The following is a 26,355-nucleotide window of genomic DNA, read 5'->3' on the forward strand; positions in this document are numbered from 1 at the left end:
TAAATGGTCGTGAGCAGATATAACCTGCCTCTTGTAGTAACGGCATGAAAATTAGAACAGTGTTAATTTTCCTTTCGTATTAAGAAGCAAAAGCGTAAAAAAAAGTATATATTTTTTTTATTTTGCCTTATATAACGTCGCATATCCTCTGATATGACTACAGCAGGTGCAAACATTGCAATATCGATACTCAAGCGTGATATATCACGCAGCCCTCATGCACAGTGGTGCAGGTTTTCTTAGGACTGCTAACTTAAAAACAGCACACCAGCTAAACCTGCAGCTGCTGCACTGTATCCTACAGACTCCACACCGTCCTCTTATGTGGCCAAAGAGTGCGGAACGCTCCGACCTTCACGCAGTAAAGCCATAAACTGCACTCAGAGGCCTCCGCCGGACCCCCAGCCCCCCACAGAGAACACACGCAGCAAGAATAGCAAGCAGCTCGCCGCCACAAGTGGCTCTCCGGGCTGAAATAAGCTCGGTGTCGGCGCGGATGGTGCGGCGTGGAGAGCCGGCTGAGCCGCATTATCATCCGCACTCCTCAGAAAGAGCTCCTACTGAAATCTCTGATTAGAGCTCCGGGTCATTTGGACCCATCCAGTGGAGGGCTCATTATCTATAATGGCCGCGGCCCATTGTAATGAGTCTTTTTGGGGGGCTACTGCTGACTCTGATGGAGCTAGAATGTCATACTGAGGAGAGAAAAAAATTAAATAGACCTCTAGAGTCACTGATATCATCATGGCAACCCTGGTGAAATGACCAAATGTTTTATTAATGTTTTAATAATAAACTAAATTATTGTTCAAATAAACCTGTGAAAATAGTAGGTGCAATTCTTCCTAAAGGAAATGCAGAATGAATACACAACTTAAAAGGAATACACTCCCTGCTATGCTGTTGCCAAGTGGTTGCTGTGGTATTCCAGTGGTGTTGCCATGCTGTTGCTAGGTGTTTGTTATGGTGTTGCTACGTGATTGCAAGGTGGTCGCTATGACATCCCAAGTGGTTAATAGGGTGTTGCAAAGTAATTGCTAGGTGGTTGCTATGATAATATTCCAGGAACTTTTCAAAAAAAATTTGACATAATAAAGATTTTAGATCACATCGTTATTAGAACATTTGGTAACACTTTCTATAACCTCTACAGACTCTATAACCACATTCATAACATATTATAATGCAATCATAAGGCATTATAAACATGGCTATAAATTATTATTAAGCATTATGACTTGTGATTATAAGCTGTGCTTATAATATATATGTTAAAATAGTGTACATATATCGTTAATAAAGTCTGGCACTTTACTTAGAGGCACAAAGACCTGTTATAATACATTATAATTGACTATAATTAATATTATGTTCAAGGCAAGAATAATTTATCAGTGGTTGAAAATATATTTACAGGATTATTGAGGGCGTGTTTATAAGTTAGAAGCTTTTTCAGTCATAATACCAAGAGTTTCTTGGTATTGATGTATAACATGTTATAAATACAGCTATTAATGCATTATAATCACAGTTCTTGATGCATAATAAACATGGCTATGATGAATTATACATTTTTATAAATATGTATAGCCATGTTTATAATGCCTTATGAATGTGTTATAATGTGTTATGAGTATGTTTATAGAGTCTTATAGAGATGACATTCATAGAAAGTGTTACTCAATCACTTTGGCAGCAACAAAGTAACCCACTGGCATTCCATAGCAACCAGTAACGGACACCATATCAACCAATTAAGATACTATGGAAACCCCCTTGCAACAACATAGCAACCCCGTTGGGATTTTTTTTATAACAAAACCCAGCACACCAACCAATTCCTATACCACACCAACCACATTATAACACTGTAGTAACCCAATGGTATACCACAGCAACCACTTAGGAAAACCATAGCTCCTAAACCATTGCTACAGTATGTAGTTGCTATGGTATCCCAGCTGGTTATTATGGTGTTGCTAAATGATTCCTAGGTGGATGCTAGGGTATCCCCAAGGGCTGCCATTAAGTGCTTGCTAGATAGATGATTGCAGTCATATTTTAGATAGATAGATAGATAGATAGATAGATAGATAGATAGATAGATAGATAGATAGATAGATAGATAGATAGATAGATAGATAGATAGATAGATAGATAGATAGATAGATAGATAGATAGATAGATAGATAGATAGATACTTTATTGATCCCGAAGGAAATTTAGCAGCCAGTAGCAGTTACACAACACAGTCGAAACAACCAGTACACAATAGAAACAAACAATAAGTATTATAAAATAAAATAAAAGAGCACAGTGAGGAATATAAGACTCTAAACTATAAAATTATAAACTGAGACTTAAAAATATATACATAAATATATAAATACAAAAAAACTATACAAAGTGTGAAAGTAATCAGTCATAGATATGAGGTAGTGCAGTAAAATAATAATTTAAGTATAGAAGGTATCAGCAGATGTGACAATATTAAACATAAACCTGTGCAAGTATTGTATTTAAGTAAGGTGCGTAGTGTAGTGTCCAGGGTTGCAAATGTACAAGATGTACAGTAAAGTGTCCAGGAGTGAAAAGGTACAGAGTGTACAGTAAAGTGCCAAGTGTCCAGGCATGCAAATGAACAGTATATACAGTAAAAAGGCAAAAGAGTCCCAGGGTGTAGATGTGTAGGGTGCTTTCCAGTACAGATAAAAAAAGGCTGATTAAGAAAGCACATATTGAGACTCGTTCCTCATCTGTCCTCTCTCTTCCGGCTCCACTGGGAGGAGTTGAAGAGTCTGATGGCTCTCGGAACGAACGATCTTCTCAGTCTGTCCGTAGAGCAGCTCTGTGACAAGAGCCTGCCACTGAAACTGCTCCTCTGATCCATGATGATGAAATGCAGTGGGTGACCATCATCATCCATGATGGAGAGTAGTTTTTGCAGTGTCCTCCTCTCTGCCACCGTTACCACAGAGTCTAGCTCCACACCAACCACGGACCCCGCCCGCCTGACCAGCTTGTCCAGACGCATCTCGTCCCTCTTCTTAATGCTTCCTCCCCAGCACACCACAGCATAGAAAAGACAGCTGGACACCACAGTCTGATAAAACATCAGACATTTAGGAGCTTGCTACGAAGTTGCTAAGTGGTTGCTAAGGTTTTGCTAGGTGATTGCTAGGGTATCCCCAAAGATTTCCACCATGTTGCCATGAAGTACTTGCTAGATAGATGACTGCAATCATATTTTAGGAGGTTGCTACAAAGTTGCTAAGGGGTTGCTAAGGTTTTGCTAGGTGATTGCTAGGGTATCCCCAAGGATTTCCATTATGTTGCCAAGTGCTTGCTAGATAGATGATTGCAGTCATATTTTCTAAGTGGTTGCCAAGGTTTTGCTTGGTGGTTGCTAGGTAATTTGCTGTGTTATCCCATGCGGTTACTATGGGGTAGCTGTGAATCCGTAAATCAGGTCTTTGTGGAACTGTGGTGTTATCCACTATGCTACATCAGCACAAGTGTCAAGTCGGTCAGATTTCTGGGGCAAGGAGTGCATCACTGCTATGAGATTATCATCTACTTAACTTTCTTAACTTGAGTTTCTAAGCAGTCCAGAGCTCCTGAACTTCTTCCACCTGCAGAGTTTGTCAGGTGATGAAGCAGATGAAGAAGGCCACACTGTCAGAGTTCTGCCAGCTCCTCTCAAATTGGGTCTCCACACTGTGCACCACATTCTTCAACATTTATTACACTAAATGTTAGATGGTCTGCAGAGCCAAACTTTCTCCTGTAGGCTGACACAGCATTTCTCTGCAGCCACTCAGGCAATGTCTGTGTCACGAGTCTGAGAGTCATGCAGGGCTGGAGTTGGCTGGTATTCATGATGGAGTTGTTATAACACCTATATAATAACTTTATGCTGGTACATTTCATCATGGGATCTTGTTTTAGGTACCAACATTTGAGAAATTTGAGAAGACTAATTATTTTATACATATAGGCAATTGTCCTGGCAATACAAATTCCTCCATAAGCAATGATGCACTACCGAACATTTCCGATATATACTTTACATATACAGGATGCACTTGACTATAAGCCACAGTTGTTGATGTTATGAAACATGAATAATGCACAAATAATGTTAGGTACTGCGAACAGTGCTGTGACATGGCTACCACGGAAAGTAATGAGAGTAAAGTCGTAATATTATGAGAATGAAGTCATATTATTAAAAGGGAAAAGTAGTCCAAATAACCAATATTGTGCTTCGGCTCCAATTCCGGGTCCCTCTCCACGAGACGCATCGATGCTTCACACAGGTTATGCTATCCTCTTCATCTTGCAACAGTCCAGGCTATCACAATTCGTTGCTTATAGTAGATTTTTTGACACGGCTTAAAAAAGACTTGAGCAACATTTGCTCTTTGCATGCGGCCAGTTTTGGTAAATTATTTCTCGCCACTTTTGATCCAATCCTTTTTCTCAGATCAGAGTGCCACGATTCATTTAAATGCACGATTCATGCTAATGTTGAGTAGCTGCAAATACCTCCTGATGTCCTGATGAGCCCTGGATTAATCTACTGGCTTGTTTTATTGAAAACAATTTGTTTGGGTAAGTAAAGCATTTTAATTTATCTACAGTAAGCTTAGATTTCCAGTATTTTATTTGAACTGGCATGTTTTACCAGTGTGAAGCTCGTTAGCCTGTTAGCACCATTAAATAAGCTAAAATTAGCGGCTTATAGTCCGAAAATGTTGGTGTATATACTTACGTTGCAGACATCCCTTGTAATAAAGCTGTTAAAACTGAATTTTGAGCATTGAGCTATGAAGCAATGGAACTGTGTTCTCACCAATGGGATTACAACACAACACAGGTTCTTTTTCTTCTTCTATTGTTTAACAGGTGACCTGCTTAAACTGTCTCAACCGTCAAGAAAAGTGCTTCCACACTGCAAACAAATCAGACCATGGTTTATTAAATCTGGATCCACACCACATCTTCTAGTCTTTTTGGTTTAGACCATGGTTGAGTCAATCTGGATCCACATCACATTTTCTGTTTTTTTTGTTTCAGACCATAGTTTGGTTCCCTCTTTACTGCACCCCTGCTATTCTGTATTGTTTCGGCCCAAACTAAAAAAAAAAGGTAGACGTGGAAGCACCCAAAAATAAAAGCTAATAAAAGGCCATTCTCTCCTACAATGAGCGACAAAACCCACCGTCAAGTCTGGCTTGGAGACCACATACCGCTGCAGTCCACAGTGAGCTGCTGCTTAAAAAATATGCTTAAAAAAAAAGCAGCATGTGAAGAGCATCAAAAGTGCTACTCGAAAAACGCTAAGTGTTTGGCTCCGAGTTTAGCCTCATCTCTCTCTCTCTCTTCTGCTCCACTCTGAAACAGTGGGAAGGTATTGATGAGGTGGTGGAGCCTCCAACGCTGCCTCTCCTCCGCAGAGAAGTTGCTGCTAGAACTAATCGTTGCGTCCCGCGGCTTTCCCTGCACATCCCCTCGCACGGATCTTCTTCTGTTTCTTTTTTTTTCTTATTCCGGGGGCCTCCTAATCATTTCCCCAACAGCAGGCACTGTTTCTGGAGTAATTAAGCCTCCCCCATCCCCCTCCCAGAATACACCCCCAACACATTCCAGGGAACCGCTCTTTAATTCGGCTCTAATTGAAGTGATGGCCAGCAGGGGAGCAGGTGGATGCTGGACGTTCGGTAGGGGGGAAGAGCTCGGGTTGGACTCGCCAAGGCCTTCGGAGAGATGAGAGCGAGAACGAAAAAGAGAAAACGAGAAAGAGCAAGAACTTCGCACAGCGAGAGCCGCCAACACATCGAGCGCTCCGAAACACTCCTCCTCCTCCGTCGACTGCAGGGAATCATCAAGGAAAGTGAGCCTCCCGTTGCAAGCCGGCGCTTATTGGCTTTGGAGAGTGTTAATGATTGTTTATTCCATGTTTTGGGAGAGGTGGGAGCAGGGTTCGGGGGCGAAGTGATTGATCGGCTTCATTTGCCGGGATATCTATCGCTACGGTTAATGCGGCTGACAGCTGCGCCGCGGGTTTCCTCGCGAGTAGCCGGTGGAGCGGGGGGCGGGCTTAATAAGAGGAACCATTTGTAAATATGATTTATTTATTCCAGGGTTATTAGAGGCTGCCGCTCGCTTTATTTGTTTTGCGTTTTGCAGTGCGGCGCAGGAGGCGTCTGAAGCTTCGCTCCGGCTTTTCGGTGACAGCTTGTTTGGCTCGGTAATAACAGGCGGCGCCGCGAACACTGCCGCTTTCACGCTCGCTTTACCAGAGGCGACGAGGAACAGGGAGGAAAAATAAGGAGGGGAAAAAAGAAACCCACACAAAACGACTTAAGTGGGAGCTGTAAGTGTCACCTGCACTCCCCCTGCCTGCCACTGACAAGCCTGACAGCTCAGATGCCGGGAAGATCCAGGCAGGTTTAGCTCAGATAGCAACGCCGCTGCCGCTGCCGTTGCCGCCGCCGCTGCCGATGTTGCCTCTGAATACGGTGGGCCGGTTTTTGAGTTATGCCTGCCTGTCACTCAACCGCTGTTGAGGAATCTTCAGAGACAGGCGGGTAAAAATAGCTCTCGCCTCTTTTTTTTTTCCTGAATGTTCGGGAGTCGCGTCTCTGTCAAACGCTTTACAGGGGTTTGGCTTTTAGACAAAGTATGAGGGACGTCAGCTCCACCAAAACAGACTCATAAACAAAGACGCTCTGCCAGGAGATCCACGCCAAAACTGCCACAGCCTGACAGCTTCAGAAGTCGCTTAGAAAAAAAAATTAAAAGAAGAAGAAGAAGAACAAGAAGGCCGCAAACTTTCACCCATTGTAGAAACCCCCAGTCTTTTCTATAGTAAAAATCAAAATAACAAACAAAAAACAAAATTCTATTGTTGCAGATACATGGTTCTAATATGATGTTTCACCTGAATATAGCTTTCTTATCATTTACAGTGTGTTACACAAACCTTTGTTTCCTTTTATGGTCAAAGATTCTGTGCTTCCAAACATAATGGAATCGTAATCATAAAAATGGCAAAAACAGTACAGATGGCATCATTTCCAGAAGGCGTTAATCTTAAACATGGTATTAATATATATATATATATTATATATATATAATATTGGTAACACTTTATTTTAAGGAACACAAATTAGGCGCCTATTAATGTCTTATTATTTGCTTATTAAAGCCTTAATTACACATTTGTAAATTATTTATTCACTACTTATTAGGCTTTATTCTGCACACCCCCAAGTTATTCGTGCTTAATTAGGGGTCTGTTATGTGGAAATGATTAATAATGGCTGTATTAGCTCTTAAACTGCACAATAAACAGTTATGTTAGCACCCTGTTATTAAGCAGATTATTAAGCATTAACTATTAGCTAATTCTACATGTTATTAGTGTGTATAATTAGCAGCAGTTTGATTGATCTATGTGAGTTTGGCAAGATTATGGCTGTGCTGGAGTTTATTGAGTTAATAAGGGGTTATTAAGTCACTAATAGACCAAGATGTGCACCATATTCTAAAGTGAGGTTCTGTTCATCACTAATTATACACTAAAAAGACCTGAACAAATATTTAATCAATCACAGACCCCTAATTAAGCACCAATAACTGCTTAGAACCCCTTATAAAAGTTTATGGCTTGTGCCATAGAGCTCATTAGGAGCAGCATTTCGGCTACAGCAAGAACCTCAGTAGAAATGGCTGATGCCATAACAATAAATGCCTAGAACCCTAATAGAGATTGCTTACATTATAATACCCCCTTGGAATATCATATCAAAGATTGTGTAGAACCGCCAAGAACCCCAATTGAAACTGGAATAGAAACCACAATTGGAACAATCCACCAAGAATTCTCATTGAACCAACCAGCTTACACCATATCACCAACTTGCGACAGCATAGCAACTGTCTAGAACCCTCAGAAAATGGTTTATAACCATCAAGAACCACAACAGAAATGGCTACAGAACCACCAAACCACAAAGACATGGAACAGAATTACAACTACCTTGAATCCTTATAGAAATAGCTTACACCATAGAACCTCCATAAAAAGAGTAGCATTATGTCTAGAACCGTCATAACAATGGCATGCGCCACTGCAAACCCTAGAACACCTGGAAACCCAACAGAATCACAGACATAACATTAAAAAATTATATTAAAACAAAGACAACCTTATTAAATATTGTTATAATCACACAGACTACAGATCTATAAAACCACTTTAAAATAAGGCTCCTTCATAAGGGGTTTAAATGGTCTATGAGGGAGTTAATTAATGGTTAATAATTAGGTTGTAAATACTTTATAAACCATTACTAAATAGTTACAACACATACATTGGTAATATTTATTTTTTATTTTATTTTTTTTCCTTCAGGCAGCATTAACATATCTAATACAATAATGTATAAAGTCTCTTTAGTTATTTAATGTTATTTAATGTTAATACAAACCACTTTATGATTATTGGATGAATTATTAATCTGGTAGTTAAATTTAATAACAGATATGTTAACGACTTCTGACTGATGGGAAAGAAAAAGTAAGGCTTAACAGTACAAATGACTATGACTGGCAAACTATTTGGCCACTGCTGTCCTTTCTATGTATGTATTGTAAATGCTTATTAACAGTTTATAAGTATTTACAACCTAATTACTAACATTAATAAACTATTTATGAACCCTTTAAATAAAGGAGCCCTATTTTAAAGTGGTACCAAACTGTTTATCTATCATTTTTAAAGGTAAGTTTGGTAACACTTCCTATGAACCCTGTATTCATAATGCCTTATGAATGCATTTATAATGAATTTTATGACATGCAAAATACCTTATAATGACTGTAATAAGCCTGTATAATTGCTCATAAGTACTTACAGCGGCATGCATAACACATTATAACTTACAAATATAAGGGTTTATAAAGAAACGGCGTGTAATGCCTTATAATATCTGTTTATAAGAACATTGTACAATGTAGTGTTATAATGCACTATAACACAGATTTGGTATATTTTGGTATAATGCATTAGTAGTTTCACATGCTTTGTTAAGTATAAGTGAAGTAAATTTTATTATGCCTCACTGTAATGTCTTATAGAGCATTATGAGTGCTCTTTATTGGCTTTACATGAAGTGTGTTTTAAACATGTTTTTAAACAGGTAAATGTTATTATGCCTGATTGTAGGCATTTGAAAAGGCATTTGAAAAAACACACTTCACTTAAAGCCAGTAAAGAGCACTCATAATGCCTTATAAGACATTACAGTGAGGCATAATAAAAATTACTTCACATTTAAAAAAGCATATGAAAACTCACTTCAGTTAAAGTCAGTAATGACTGTTTTTAAGGCGTTATAATGTGTTACACACTTTTATAAAAGCTTAATTTGGGAAATCATAGCTGCATATTATAATGCATTATGCCAAAATATACCAAATCTGTGTTATAGTGCATTACAGCAATGCATTGTACAATGTTCTTATAAACAGATAGAGATTATAAGACATTATACGCCGTTTCTTTATAAACCTTTATAAATGCTTGTAGTTTATAATGTGTTATGAATGTCGCTGTAAGTATTTATGAGTTATTATACAGGCTTATTACAGTCATTATAAGGCATTTATAATGCATTATGAACACAGGGTTCATAGGAAGTGTTACTGTAAGTTTTTTTTTTAACCAGAACGTTTGAAAACCTGCAAGATAAACCGGAAACCAGAATCCTTGGATAAAAAGTTTAAGGTTTTGTGTTTATTCTTTCAGTTGTTATTGAAGAAAATCTGTAAAGTTATTAATCACACCACCAGTGGTTTAAAACTTTTCAGCAGTGGTGTATGTTAGTCAATAAAACAGTTTCTAATCCTCGGCCAGATTTGGGCTCGAATGCACGCTTCTCTTTAGAACGATGTCAGAAAGCACCCGGGGCCTCGTCCAAACGGCACTTTGTTGCTTTGTTTGTGAATCAGTCATGGCTCTGACCTTGCCCAGATCACTTTGTGTTGTGTTAATGCTTTCCCCTGATTATTTGAGAATTCAGCAGTGCCCGCTGAGTGACGGAGAAGACGGGGGTTCAATCCACTGTTCGCCGGCACCGCTGCACCCCTACTGGGCTTTTTATTCTCTGTTTTGATTTGCATCAGAATCCGAAAGGTTTCTCGGCTGTGCCACATTAGCAAAGACTAATGAATGAGCTCATAAAACAGAGAAACGCCTGATGATCATCTGCATAATCAGGGTCTCTGACAAAGTGTTAAGGCATGCTTTAAAATTTCAGGTTCCGAAGGGTGCTTTGGTTCTCTAAATTTGGTTCTCTAAAGAACCTTTCAGTGGGTGGATGGGTTGTTAGTCGAAGAACATTTCCTAGTGATTTCCTAGTTTTTTCCTAAATAGGAAACTGGTTTTAGACCACAATAATTTATTGTGGTGACAGACAGTTCTGGTGGAAACAGGAGAGTTGAGGTGCACATTGAATTCTGTCGTGATTTGATCAGCCGTGGTTTTATGTTTTTTGGATACAGAAATTCAGGTTAGCACCCGAACATCCCTTTCAGACAGCTTCCTCTTAAAGCGTCCACAGTTAATCCTGTTGGATGTGGTTGGTCCTTCTTGGTGGTATGCTGACATTACCCTGGATACCGTGGCTCTTGATGCATCACAAAGACTTGCTGTCTTGGTCACAGATGCTCGTGTACCAACAATTTGTCCTCTTTTGAACTCTGGTATGTCACCCATAATGTTGTGTGCATTACAATATTTAGAGCAGAACTGTGCTCTTACCCTGCTAATTGAACCGTCACACTCTGCTCTTACTGGTGCAATGTGCAATTAATAAAGAAAGACCACCAGGCTGCTCTAATTTAGCCATGAAACCCACCACACTAAAATGACAGGTGTTTCAGTTTCATTGTCCAACCCCTGTACCTAGAAATATTTCTTTATTTCAGTATTTCAGTTGAAAATGTGTAGCTAATATATTATATATTTGTATTGTTGAGGATAATGGCTGACAGACAATGAAAACCCAATAATCAGTGTCTCAGAAAACCAGAATATAATATAAGACCAGTTGGTACTTTTGGCAGTGTGGGCAGTGTTCCAAGTCCTGCTGGAAAATGAAATCCACATCTCTATAAAAGTTGTCAGTAGCAGAGGGAAGCATGAAGTGCTGTAAGATTTTGTGGGAAAACAAAACTGAACTGACTTTAGACTTGATAATAAAACACAGTGGATCAACACCAGCAGATGTCTCTTTGTCCAAACCATCACTGATTGGTGGAAACTTCACACTAGACCTCAAGCAGTTTGGACTGTGTGTCTCTCCACTCTTCCTCCAGACTCTGCTCCCTTGATTTACAAATGAAATGTAAAATTTACTGATGATCAGTGATGGGAGAGATGGGAATTTCATTCATCCACTGCCTAGAAATTATAGCAAAGAACCCCATAGTAACCACCTGGCAACTACTTAGGAACATCCCTATATCAATTAAAAGCATCTGAAAAACCTTAGCATCCATCTATCAACATCCTAGCAACACAGAACAACATTGTGGAACAGCAAAGCAACTGTCTAAACCCCCTCGAAATGGCTTCCACACTAGCACCCCCCTAAAGCAGCATAACATCTATCTAGCAACACCTTAGCAACTACTAGAAACAGTTTTGACCAAGCAAAACCATAATAACCAACTGGGACACCACAGCAACCATCTGGGAACATTGTGGAACAGCATTGGGTCTACACCCCCTTAAAAAGGCATTCACCCTTGCACCCCCTTAAAGCAGCGTTACATCCATCTAGCAACACCTTAGCAACTACTAGAAACCCTTTCCACCAACAACCCCTCAAGAACAAACTGGGACACCCCAGCAACCATAGAATAGAATTCAATATTTGGTGGAATAAACCTGTTTTTTAATCACAGTTTTCATTCATCTTGGCATCATGTTCTCCAGTCTTACACACTGCTTTTGGACAACTTTATGCTGCTTTACTCCTGGTGCAAAAATTCAAGCAGTTCAGTTTGATGGCTTGTGGTCATCCATCTTCCTCTTGATTATATTCCAGAGGTTTCCTATTTTCAAATGTCTTGTTTTTCCTTTTCTTTCTCTTAACTCTTGCTGATGTAGTAAAACCACTCCAGATGATCCAGAACGCAGCAGCACGTCTGGTCTTCAACCAGCCAAAACGGGCACATGTCACCCCGCTGCTCATTGAGCTCCATTGGCTACCAATTGATGCTCGCATCAAATTCAAAGCTCTTACAATCGCCTACAAGGTGATGACAGATCAGGCTCTTCCTACCTGCACTCGCTCCTGAAGGCTTACGCTACCTCCCGGCCGCTGCGCTCCTCCAATGAACGTCGCCTCGCTTTGCCAAACATTCACACAAAGCAATCCAGACTGTTCTCATACAGAGTTCCCCAATGGTGGAACAAACTACCTTCCACTACCAGATCAGGAGAATCTCTCGCTATCTTTAAGAAACTCCTGAAGACAGAGCTCTTCAAAGAGCACTTACTCTCCTAACACCTCTAACACACTAACTACTTCTAACCTCATTTCCTTCTTCCCCTCCTTCACTCCTCTATCCTATTATTCCCCTTTGTCCTCCTTTTATCCCTATCCAAAGATGTTTTACCTTTAAACCTATTTTACATTGTACTTGACTATTGTAAGTCGCTTTGGACAAAAGCGTCTGCCAAATGTAATGTAATGTAATGATGTTCCATATTTTGCCGGGTGCTGGTATCATGAACCTGGCTGATCGGCTATTTGAGGGGGGTTTCATTAACGTCTTTGGTTGGCAAAGTCTTTCCTGGATTGACCATCACAGAATTTAAAAGGGGCACTCATAGAGTTTCTTGTTGCATCCAATTTATAACCAGCCATTGTCTGGCGGCTCCAGGCCAGTTTGCGGCTCTAGGTAATTGATTGGTTTGCTTGCCCTGATGCAATGGACCTGCACATATGAACACCCAAGCAACTACAGTACTTGAAACAGCATAGAAACCACCAAGCAACCCACAGTAACCACTTTAGGTGGTTTTTGTTTGCAGTTGTATCACCGGTCAATTGCGTATCATGCAGCTGGATTTAGGGCGTGTCTGTGTATTGGTATTTGGTATTGTAAAGATGCAAAAAAAGCACAAAATGCGCAAAAGACATGTACTAATTTTCTTAATTAAACATGGGTGTGTTTTGGGCATGATGTGAAATAAACCAATCAGTGTGAAGGTACTACAGCAGCTCATTTAAGGGAACAGCAAGGATATTTTATTCTATATTCTATTTATCAGTCTGCATGGCTAAGATAGTATTGGGCGGCTGACTGTTGACTGTTGTCAGGGTTTTAACCAGTCGGTGGAGCTCCTGTATTTCCCACCGCCAAGATAGAAACATGACAGAAATACCAGAGACTACTACTAGATACTTTTTTTAACAGTTTGTACAGTTTGTATCTAGTAAACTAATCATATCACTTTGTAATCAATGTATTATCATTATATTCACACATATAAAGCTTCATTACATTCCAGAAATCCACCTATTAGTGCCTTATTTTTTTCTTATTTTTTATGTTGTCTTTAAAGGCCAGAGTGAAAACCAGCAGCTCAGAGAACCCTTTGTATGATTATATGCCGGAGGTCAGATGCAGCAAATCCAGCTCAGGAGCAGCTCAATCGCAGAGCACTTCCACCCTCCAGTGGTTGGAGGGGGAACTGCAGTGGCTCTGCTGTTCCTAAGTCCAAGGGATGCTGTTCTCAGGAACGCCTCACCGGTGGGTAAAATATGCATCAGGCTGAGCCCCAGGCCCAGAGCCTCGGCACTGATGCGGGGGTGCCAGCCGCCAGCGCTGGAGGTGACCCCCCCATACACACACACACACACACACACACACATGCCCGGCCGCCACTGTTTGTATTACTATGTTAAATAAATCGATGTCCTCCAAACCAGCGTTCCTCCAGGGAAGGGAGGGAAGCGTTACGCACACATGAGTGTCTATGTTTGTGTGTGTGTGTGTATGAGTGTGTGTGTCTACTGAGTTTGTTACCATCTCTCAAAATACTGTGTTAAAAACAGGGTGTGTGTGTGTGAGGGGGGGGGGGTCTGAGCTCCGGGCATTAAATTGATTAATTGAAGGGTGTCAGGAGGAAGGTCTTCAGACTGGCTGCAGTTTTTAAAGGCAATCCATTACAACAATTTAGGAGTCATGAAACGCATCCGGGACAGGCCTTGGAGAGAGAGAGAGAGAGAGAGAGAGAGAGAGAGAGAGAGAGAGAGAGAAGAGAAAGAGAAGAGAGAAATTGTTTGAGTGTGCAAAAGTGAGGGAAAAAGCAATGAGAGAGACAGAGAATATGTGCACGAGAGACTGTGAGTTTGTGTGTGTGTGACAACATAGCAACCACCTAGCAACATCCTAGCAACACACAAGCAACCACCTATAATATTAAAGAAACATCAATCTAGCAACACCTTAGCAACCACCTGGTATATGTCAGCAACTACTTAGCAACACCATAGCAAACAAATTTGTATATGACAGTGATAAAGAGACATAGAGAATGAGAGTGTGTGTGTGTGTGTGTGTGTGCGAGAGAGAGAGAGAGAGAGAGAAAGAGGCATTACAGTAAGCAAAAGAGAAGAGAAAGAGGAGAGAAGGAGAGAGAAATTGTGCACAAGAGACTGTGAAAATGTGCGTGTGTGAAAGAGAGAGTAAGAGATAGAGAGTGTTTGTGTGTGTGAGAGAGATAGAGAGAGAGAGAGAGAGAGAGAGAGAGAGAGAGAGAGAGAGAGAGAGAATGAATGTTGAAAAAGTTGCAACACACTTATAGAACTATAGTTCCATCAAAGACAACATAGCAACCACCTAGCAACATCCTAGCAACACACAAGCAACCACCTATAATATAAAAGTAACACCAATCTGGTAACACCTTAGCAACCACCTGGTATATGTCAGCAACTATAGCAACCTAGCAACATCATAGCAACACACATGCAACCACCTATAATATAAAAGTAACACTGATCTACCAACACCTTAGCAACCACCTGGTATATGTCAGCAACTATAGCAACCCAGCAACATCATAGCAACACACAAGCAACCACCTATAATATAAAAGTAACACTGATCTAGCAACACCTTAGCAACCACCTGGTATATGTCAGCAACTATAGCAACCTAGCAACATCATAGCAACACACATGCAACCACCTATAATTTAAAGTAAAACAGATCTGATAACACCTTAGCAACCACCTGGTATATGTCAGCAACTACCTAGCAACATCATAGCAAACCAACTTGTGTACGACAGTGATAAAGAGACAGAGAATGAGAGTGTGTGTGTGTGTGTGTGTGTGAGAGAGAGAGAGTTGTATGAAAAAGAGAAGAGATACAGACACCACAGCAACCACCTAGGAACATCATGTGCCAAAGAAGTCTTTCAGTTCTCTAAAGAACGTTTTTACATGATGGTTCCTTGGAAGTGATAGTTCAATTGGGATGGTTTAAGAATTATCGTTGAAAAAGTTGCAACACACTTATAGGACTATAGTTCCATCAAAGACAACATAGCAACCACCTAGCAACACCTTAGCAACACACAAGCAACCACCTATAATAAAAAAGTGACACTGATCTAGCAACACCTTAGCAACCACCTTGTATATATCAGCATCTACCTAGCAACATCATAGCAAACCAACTTGTGTACGACAGTGATGGAGAGATGGAGAGAATGAGAGTGTGTGTGTGTGTGTGTGTGTGTGTGAGAGAGAGAGAGAGAGAGAGAGAGAGAGAGAGAGAGGAATAGTGTGTGTGAGAGAGAGGAAGAGTGTGTGTGTGTTTGAGAGAGAGAGAGAGAGAGAGAGAGAGAGGAAGAGTGTGTGTGTGAGAGGGGAAGAGTGTGTATGTGTGTTTGAAAGAGAGAGAGAGAGAGAGAGAGAGAGAGACAGAGAGAGGAAGAGTGTGTATGTGTGTTTGAAAGAGAGAGAGTGAGAGAGAGAGAGAGAGAGAGAGGAAGAGTGTGTGTGTGAGAGGGGAAGAGTGTGTATGTGTGTTTGAAAGAGAGAGAGTGTGTGTGTGAGAGAGAGAGGAAGAAAGAGAGGGTGATAAAGAGACATCAAGAATGCATGTGAGGAGAGAAAGAAAGAGGGACAGAGAGATAGAGAGACAGTGTGTGTGTGTGTGTGTGTGTGTGTGTGTGTGTGCGTGAAGGTCAGTGTGGTGGTCCGCTGTGTCTCAGTGGGGGAACGGTGATCAATTCCCTCACCTGAGGGGGAGGATCAGAGCAGCCGCTCGGAGGAAGACTGATGAGAGAGAGTCTGTACACACACACACTGATCAATACCTATCATAACACACACACGCACACACACACACACACACACACTCTCACACACACACACACACACACACACACACACACACACACACACACACACACACACACACACACACACACACACACACACACACACTCACACACACAAAATAATGGGTTTAATGGATGACCTGCAGCTGCAGCACACAACACTACATTCACCCCAACCACGTCCCACTTAGCCAGATCAGACAGATTACAGATTATATTACAGATTAGATTATATTACAGATTAGAAAACAGACTACAAATTAGATTATAAATTCATTACAGATTTTGGATTAGATTATAGATTAGATTACAGATTAGATTATATTACAGATTAGATTAGATTACAGATTAGATTACAGACTACAAATTAGATTACAAATTCATTACAGATTACGGATTAGATTATATATTAGATTACAGATTAAATATTATATTGCAGAGTACAGATTAAATTATAGATTAGATTACAGACTAAATATTAGATTACAGATTATATTACACACTACAGATTAGATTACAATTTACATTTTATTACTTATATTACTCATTTGACAGATTAGATTATGTTCTGTACTATAGATTGAATTACAGATTAGGTTACAGGTTTAACAACAGATTATATTACAGACCAGATCATTAATTATGTTACAGTTTCGAGTAAAGATTAGGTCACATATTAAATTGCAGATTAGATTACAGATTACTACAGGTTAGGTTGCAATGTATTTTACAGATTAGATTACAAGTTTCATAAGGGTTGATATTACATGATAGATTACAAAATAGATTAGGGCCAGGGTTAGGGTGAGGTTTTGGGTTAAGATTAATATTAAAATAAGGTTTGGGGTAGAATTGGGGCTAGGGTTAGGACTAAGGTCAGGATTAGAACCTAGGTTAAAGGGTTAGGGCCAACATTCAGTCTTTAAAGTTTTGGTTAAGGCAGTGGACCATTATTAGGCTCAGGATATAGATTAGGATTAGGCTTTTGGTTGAGATTAAGATTGGGATTTAGGATTAGGATTGGGTTTTGGGTTGTGATATAGGTTAGGGTCAGGGCCAGGAATGAAGAGCAGTGGAACTGTGTCCTCTGGAATGATGGCGCTCCATTCATTATAATACTTTTGGGCTAAGATGAGTTTAGAAATGGGGATGAGGTGAGATTGTGATCATTAAACATCCTGACCTCACGAAACTCTGATAGCAATGCGAATACAAAATTCAATAGAAAACCTTCTTTGGTTAGTAGAAACACCCTCTCAGACTTAGTCAGACTTATCTGACCATGGTCCCTCGTGGAAAAGCACTTTCAGCAAAGTCTGTTAACTGGATAAAATGATTTCAAGTGCATTGTACAGGTCTTACACCAAGAGGAAACACTTTTTATGCCCTCTTGTGGAAAGACCCAGAATATATATTTAGAGAGAGAGAAAGCAAGAGATAAAGAGAGAGAAAGAGAGAGAGAGAGAGTGTGAGAGAGAAAGAAAGAGTATGGCTGAATTTGTGACAATGGGATAACGCTACCAGTCAAACTCCAGCATGCCTGCCGAGCCTAAAGAGGGAGCAGCTGTCAGTCCGTCTGAGATGATAATCTCTCTCTCTCTCTCTCTCTCTCTCTCTAACACACACACACACACTCATACACTCACACACACACAGAATGCGACAAGCAGGGCCATGGAGCCTGCCATCTTTATATTAACGAGAAAAGGGCAATACAGTCTGACAGCTACAAATGAGGCTAGCGCTTCAGACCTGAACACACACAGCACCCACAAAACCCACGCAGACGCCTTAATCCCACCCCAAATAACCAACCCTGCCAACCGCACTCACTCAGACCAGAGAGAGAGAGAGAGAGAAAGAAAAAAGAAAGAAAGAAAGAAAGAAAGAAAGAAGCCAGTGATTAGAAGTACAAGGTAACAGGTATTTCTAACAAAGTATCCCAAGTATTAAAGAGCAATGAAAAGAAAGAAAGAAAGAAAGAAAGAAAGAAAAGATGGAGGCCAGTGATTGGAAGCACAACGTAATAGATTATTGAAAGTATTTAAAAACAAGGGAAAAAAAAGAAAGAATAGAAAGAAAGAAAGATAGAAAGAAAGAACACATCATCACCACTGTAAAACATGGTGGTGGCAGCATCCTGCTGTGGTGATGCTTTTCTTTAGCAGGGAGAGGGAAGCTGGTCAGTTGAGTTGATGGGAAGATGGATGGAGCTAAATACAGAACAATCCCAGAAGAAAATGTTCTTTTCTCTTTATAATTACGTGCTGTTTTTATGTTGATCTCTTACCTAAAATCTTTAAATAAATACGATTAAGTTTGCGGGTTGTAAAATGAGGAAAAGTTCAAGAGGTATGAATACCTTTGCAAGCCACTTTACAGTTTTAGACATTGCAGAAATGTTCACTCCAGAATTTCATGCATTTAATTTATTACAATTTATTACAAAAGCGTTTGCGTATTTAATTTAAAATAAAATAAGAACCTTTAAAAAAAGAAACACACAAGACACAACATTCAATGGGACTGTGCAGTTTATGTCCTTAATATCTTTAAGACAAACACAAAATTATTTCCACAAAATATGATTTTGCACCACGGATAGATATGGAATTATGGGTATTTACAGTACGGTCTAACATACAAAAGCACCAATACACAGAAACAGACAAATAAAACAGACAGAATGACGAATGATGTTTTTACTGATATGAACTGATGAAATTATGGTATGCTGTTGTCTGAGTGAGTTTATGAACAGGTCACGATACCAAAACAAGGTCAAAGGTCAGGTCAGATCTACGCTGGACAAATGCACAGTCACGACTTGATCAGAATAATTTAAAGGGACTCGAAATGTACAAAATATATAAATGAACTGAAATCAGCTGTATAAAGACCAGACTAGGCACTTTTACAGCACCAAACTTCCAGTTACGCCTCAGTTTCCCAGTCCTGGAGATTTTGTCCTGATCCCAGATGAGCAAAAACACCAAAAAAGTCCAAAATAAAGTTTGTCTTTTGTCCAAAATGTTTTGCCATCAGGTTCTCCAGGAACAAAAAAGAGCACTCCAGTTCCATATCTCTCTTTCATTTCTCTGCAGTTTCTTTCCCAAGTTAATCCAGTTTGGCTCCTCTGGGTATCCACAGGCTCTTGTATTCTCAGTCAGTAAGAGTCAGTGAGGGTGCTCATGGGAAATGTGGTCCTTCTAAAGCTTATTGGCTGAACACGACTTGCAGCACTGCTCGCCGTAGAACTTGTGGTTGCAGACGCCGTGTTGGGGCACCAGGTGACACCAGCCGAAGTAATCGATGCAGTTGTGATCACCTGGAGGAAAAAAAAAGAGAGAAAAAAATGTATTGAGGTGTTGATGTGTTTGAATCCCGGTCATGCAGCTTGCCTTCAGCTGCCGAAGCCCTGAGAGAGCACAATTGGTCTTGCTCTCTCTCTGGGTGGGTACAGTAGATGGCTCTCTTTCCCCTCTTCACTCCTAGGGTGATGTGGATCAGCACAAGGCTGCGTCTGTGAGCTGATGTATCAGAACTGAGTATATATATATAAGCAATGAGGTTAGTACCTTTGTGCACTGGTGGTAGTAGGAGTCCAGGGGCGGGGCAGAAGTGTGTGTTGCACGCTCGGGAGCTGACGGGTCTGTGGTGGGGTAAACATCCGACCGCAAGGCGGCCGTGCCTGAGGCACTGCACACTGCGGGTCTGCACACCTCCTCCACACGACACTGTACACTGAAACACACACACACACACACACACACACACACACACACACACACACACACACACACACACACAGGTTAACCTGATGGTCATTAGACATAATTCACACTAATATATTGCTAAAAACATATAATAAACGTATATAAACATATAAACTAATTAAATAGTAAAAATGCATCATAATGCTCCATAAAATTACGCTGACTTTCTTTATTTGTACTTTTTTTTGCAAAGTATATAGTGCTACTATATATAACGTTTTTATATACTGTAAAGTTGCCATTATATATATATATATATATATATATATATATATATATATATATATATATTTATGTGTATATATATATATATATATATATATATAGTACCAGTCAAAAGTTTGGACAAATCCTCTCATTCACTGTTTTAATGCATTTTTTTCAATACATTGTAAATTAATACTAAAGTGATCCAGACTATGAAGGAACACACATAATGAATCATGTAGTAACTTAAACATGTTAAGCAAACCTAAATACAAGTTTCTGAGGTTGGTAACTCTAAACTTATTCTGTACAACAGAGGAAACTCTTGCTCTTCATTTCCTGGAGCGATCCTGATTAATGCCAGTTTCATCATCATAACATTTGTGATGGTCTTTGCAGTGACTACACTTGAAAATACTTTCAAAGTTCTTAAAATGTATTCAGATTGACTGACCTTCACTTTTTCTTAAAGTATTTTATTTCTTTATTTAGCTAAGTAGTTCTTTCCATAATCTGGATTAGAGCATTACTCAAATATTCACTATTCACTGTATACCTGTAACTCTACCTCTTCACTACTTTACTCAACAACTGATGCTCTCAAACTAATATTAAGAGGAAAGAAATTCAAGTGATTAACTCTTGATGAGTTCAGCAGCACAGCTGTTAACTGAAAGCCTGAATTCCAGGTGACTCTACCTCATAAAGCTGAATGAGAAAATCCGGCAGAGATGTGATTTTGAAGAATGGCAATGGCTGTTTTTTTTAACACTTTTAAAGGTAAAGTTGTGTCCAAACTTTTGACGGGTACTTTGTAGAGTTGGAGTCCATTGGTTTACAGTATTGTGCTGTAGACAGACAGCATAGATAACATGTTCTCTGCCTCTCTGATGGTGATAATATGTACCTGCTGCCAGGGAGAGGAGTACCAGCCCAGCCCCACAGTGCTGCCCACTCTGCCCAGGCTGGGTGGGGGGAGCTGGGGACAGGGGGCTTTACTACAGGCCTGCTGGAGCTCAGCCTGGGGCTTCCGCACGTTCCGACAGCGGCGCTGAGGGAATTCTGTAAATCCTCCTGTGGAATCTCTCTCTCCACAGCGCAGCTCACGCCTCCTAAACCCTCCGCCACAAGAGACCGAGCACTGTGGGAAATAACACACACACACGCACACACACAAAACATAATACAAGGTTATTTTTTAGAAACACCTGTATACCTATAATGCACTCACTGACAAAATAAAATGACGCACCAGGAAAATGATTTGGCCTGTGAGTTGAACTGCTTGAACTTTTGCACCAGGAGTTAAGCAGCATAAAGTTATCCAAAAGCAGTGTGTAAGACTGGTGGAGGAGAACATGATGTCAAGATGCATAAAAAAAACTGTGATTAAAAACCAACCAGGGTTATTCCACCAAATATTGATTTCTGAACTCTCAAAACTTTATAAATTATGAACTTGTTGTTTTCTTTGCATTATTAAAAGTCTGACAGCTCTGAATCTTGTTATTTCATTCATTTCTCATTTTCTGTAAATAAATGCTCTAAATTACAACATTTTTTTTTGGAATTTGGGAGAAATGTTGTCTGTAGTTTATAGAATAAAACAACAATGTTCATTTTAATCAAACATAAATCTATTAATAGCAAAATCAGAGAAACAGATTTAGAAACTGAAGAGGTTTCTTAATTTTTTCCATAGATAATTTTTAATTACAGTTTTCATGCATCTTGGCATGTTCTCCTCCACCAGTCTTACACACTGCTTTTGGATAACTTTATGCTGCTTTATTCCTGGTGCAAAAAGTCAAGCAGTTCAGCTTGGTTTGATGGTTTGTGATCATCCATCTTCCTCTTGATTATATTCCAGAGGTTTTCAATTTGGTAAAATTAAAGAAACTCATCATTTTTAAGTGCTCTCTAATTTTTTTTCCAGAGCTGTATGATGGGTGCGTCACTTAACATCAAATTTAAGATCTCTTTACAGGTTTTCAATGGAATTTAGCTCCAAACTCATTGCTGACTATTTCAGAACTCTTCAGCGCTTCGTTTCCATCCATCTCTGTGATGGGATAAGTTGGGGAATTGGGGATGAGGTGCTAAACGCAATCAAATCGTCACAGCAAAGCTGCTCCAAAATCTAATACAGGTCTTCTCTGGACGGCAGAGACAGTTAATCCAACAAAAGCAGGCAAAACTCTTTTTAATAAAGAGGCGTCCCGATGCTTTGGGCCATATATTGTACATATATGCTCAGACATGCAAACCCAGACATACACACACACCACAGGGAACTGCTGGAGGCAAGGTCATCCATTGTCTCCATAGCAACAGGCCAATAGCGGCGCTTGTTTGAAGAGGGATGTTGAGAGCAGCCGAGCGGTACAGGGAATCACGCAGTGACAGTCTAGACGGCCGATATGAGAGCGAGAGAGCTCAGACTCTTCTCATCCACAGCCGTCTGGACGCTACAGAGAAGCAGTCATGAGCTGGATCTGGTTTATGTTTAAGAATGTTCATTATTTTAATAGTTTTGCTTATTTTAGAATAGAAAATAGCATCAGAACTAGGCAGAAATGCATAGAACACTGAGGAAGACCTGCAGAGGCCTGTAACCTTTTGTCCAAAAGGTACGTATTAGTGATTTAGGGATAATAGTGATAAGATGCATAAAAGATTGTGTGTAACTTTCACAGAAAAGCACAGGAAAGAGATTAGGGTGCACTCAGGAAGTCTCTAAGGCTACATTCACACAGTATGTACAAGTGATCCAAATCTGATTTTCTTACAACATCCAATGTTAAGTTTAGGCTGTTCACACAATACTTTAAAGTATTTATTTTTTCATTTAGTATTTAGTATCTTTATTTCTGTTATGCACATCTGTCTCCATTTTTTTCTCTGTCTCCTTCTGTCTCTCTCTATATTTCGCTGATTAGGTTTGGTAAGGGAGGGAGGAGCATCGCCTTGCCATCCAATAGATCTTCCCTGTTAGATGTACTGCCTGCCAATGACATGCAAGCTCAGACCAGATGGGGAGGGCATTCTCTAATACAGAGTATGCAGATCTGTCCTCAAAGCTAAATGTGCTAATTTCTAGAAATTCGGCTCAGTTTCTCAAAACTCTAAACACAAACTGAAAATTATTAACTGCTTTGTTGAAACTCCACAAATCACAGTATAAATATAAACCAATAGGGTGTCAGAATGGTTTATGTGTATACTTCTCTACATCCAATCACAATCAGATTCACTCTATCTGGATGGAGGGATTTATCTGGATAGGGGTTTTATTGAACGATGAGAAGTCGGAATGAAACGAATGAACGAGCTGAAACTAAATGAAAGACTTTTTTAAAAATGTTAGTAGTAGAAAGTTCAAATAATTGTGTGAAAATGTAAAATAATTACTCCAGTAATGTATAGATAACCAGCATTTCCACTTAAGTAAGGTAATGAAGTATATTTTCTCCGTTACTTGACTCCTCCGGCCCTCACTGTATGTACAGTATAGTGATGTTCAGGGTGGTCCTACCTCTCCCCAGTTCGAGGGGACCCACTGTAGTCTCTCGTTTTTGGGACAGCGGCTCAGCACACACGTCTCCTGCGCTTTGGGCTTCAGATTGAGTTTACACATGTTATCCGGTACCACCACCGTCCGGGAGCCCGGGTCAGAACTCCTGCAGAACACACTCCGGGTCTTCAGACCACGCCCACACGTCTTAGAACACTGAGGACAGAGGAAGAGAGGGGGAAAGAAAATCAGTGGTGTGAATAGTTTCTCTGGACAGTAGAGACAGTTACTCCAACAAAAGCAGAATAAACTCTTTTCAATACCCTTCATTGTGAAAGAAACTATAATTTAAGCCCAATCCCATTCTACCCTTTGACCCTACTACTTAGCCCTACCTCTACCTGTTCTAATTATCTTAATTAATCATGGGCGTAACATGAAATAAACCAGTCAGTGTGCCAGTTGTCATTCCTCTGGAATAGTATCAAGAGGAAGATGGATGATCACAAGCCATCAAACCAAACTGAACTGCTTGAATTGTTGCACCAGGAGTAAAGCAGCATAAAGTTATCCAAAAGCAGTGGGTAAGACTGGTGGAGGAGAACATGATGCCAAGATGCATGAAAACTGTGATTAAAACCAGGGTTATTCCACCAAAATTTAAGAAAGAGTATTTCTGAACTCTTAAAACTTTATGAATATGAACTTGTTTTCTTTGCATTATTTGAGGTCTGAAAGCTCTGGATATATATATTTTTTTTGTTATTTCAGTCATTTCTCATTTTTTGCAAATAAATGCAATATTTTTATTTTTACATTTTTTGGGAGAAATGTTGTCCATACAAAATGTTCATTTTACTCATGCATATATCTATAAATAGCAAAATCAGAGAAACAGATTCAGAACCTGAAGTGGTGTATTGAGTTTATTGAGTTAATGCTATTTAATAAGTAAAAGAAGTAATTTTATTTATATTGTAACTTTTTATGATGTAAAGCAAAGAAAACTGTATAACATATAATATTGTTTAGCCCTATAAAGAGTGAAACACACAGAAACACTCAACCTTTAAAATGTGTTTTTATGTAATTGCGCATTTTGAGCAGTAGAGGGAGGTATAATATAAGCACAGAAGCCACAGTCTATTGTAGGGCCGTTTGAGACCGTACACCATAGACTGTACCACATCACACACATATATATATATATATATATATATATATATATATATATATATATATATATATATATATATATATGTATATATATATATATATATATATATATATATATATATATATATATATGATACCAGTCAAAAGTTTGGACACACCTTTAGACACAGCCAGTGTTTTTGCATCATTTTAAAATGTTCTGTATTGTAAATTAATCCTAAATTCATCCAAACTATGAAGAAAAACTTACAGAATTATTTAGTAAACAGAAAAGTGTTAAACAAACCAGAATATGAGTTACGTATTTCTTCCAATTTGCTCTCAGTCAGATTTACGAGGTAGAGTCACCTGGAATTCAGGCTTTCAGTTAACAGCTGTGCTGAACTCATCAAGAGTTAATTAGTTGAATTTCTTGCCTCTCAGTTGAAAAGTAGTGAAGAGGTAGAGTTACAGGTATACAGTGAATAGCTTAATTTGAGTAATGTTCTAATCCATAGTATGAGAAGCGAGAACTACTCAACTAAGTAAAGAAAAAAGTAAATACAAAAAATGTCAAGAACTTTGCAAGTATCATTAAGTGCAGTTACCGCAAAGGCCATCAAAAACATTATAATGATGAAATTGGCACTCATCAGGACGGCCCCAGGAAAAGAAGAGCAAGAGCTACTACATGAGTAAATTAAGATAAAGAGAAACAGGTAGATAGAAAGATAGATCTGTGTGTGTGTGTGTGTGTGTGTGTGTGTGTTTGTGTACCTGTGTCCAGGTTCCGGTGCCCCACTCCGGTGGGCAGGCCTGTGTGTTGCAGGGCTGTGTGTGTGCCGCCGTAGGGGCGGGGCAGTGTAAGTGTGACCCCGCCTCCTCTCGCTGATACATGACCTTCCTCACACACTGTAGCGTCCGGACCTGCCGTCCACCTCCACAGCTCACGCTGCACACCCCCCACTCCCCCACACTCCACCTAACGGCACAGAGAAACACAGTGTTACACAGAGTTACACACACTAATACATGCTGGTTCAATAAGATACATTACAGACATTATTAATATTAAAAATTTGTAATATACTTAATAGAAATGCATTTCACTGTTGAGAAAACAAGCAAACACTAACACCAGTTTCCCACTGGAAGAAATGAAACACCCAACAAACCAATTAGGCTACTAAAGTACTAACTTGATATTCGTTTTAAAACACCACAGCCACAATCTGGGATACCATAGCAACCAACTCCCTAGC

General features: G+C 39.7%; 1 protein-coding gene across 1 annotated transcript in view; it reads right to left on the minus strand.

Moving 5' to 3' along the window:
* Nucleotides 1–18,957: 18,957 nt before the first annotated feature.
* The window catches only part of adamts18 (ADAM metallopeptidase with thrombospondin type 1 motif, 18), a 92,421-nt gene continuing 85,023 nt past the window's right edge, over nt 18,958–26,355 (minus strand). The window contains exons 19-23 of the mRNA XM_049471147.1: nt 25,871–26,075; nt 23,960–24,154; nt 21,332–21,565; nt 20,020–20,185; nt 18,958–19,769 (exon numbers count right to left, since the gene is read on the minus strand). Coding sequence (XP_049327104.1) covers nt 19,651–19,769; nt 20,020–20,185; nt 21,332–21,565; nt 23,960–24,154; nt 25,871–26,075 — 919 coding nt within the window. The 3' untranslated portion in view covers nt 18,958–19,650. The remainder of the gene's footprint in view (nt 19,770–20,019; nt 20,186–21,331; nt 21,566–23,959; nt 24,155–25,870; nt 26,076–26,355) is intronic.

This window comes from Astyanax mexicanus, chromosome 23 (genome assembly GCF_023375975.1).
Source record: "Astyanax mexicanus isolate ESR-SI-001 chromosome 23, AstMex3_surface, whole genome shotgun sequence".
NCBI classification, from domain to species: domain Eukaryota; kingdom Metazoa; phylum Chordata; class Actinopteri; order Characiformes; family Acestrorhamphidae; genus Astyanax; species Astyanax mexicanus.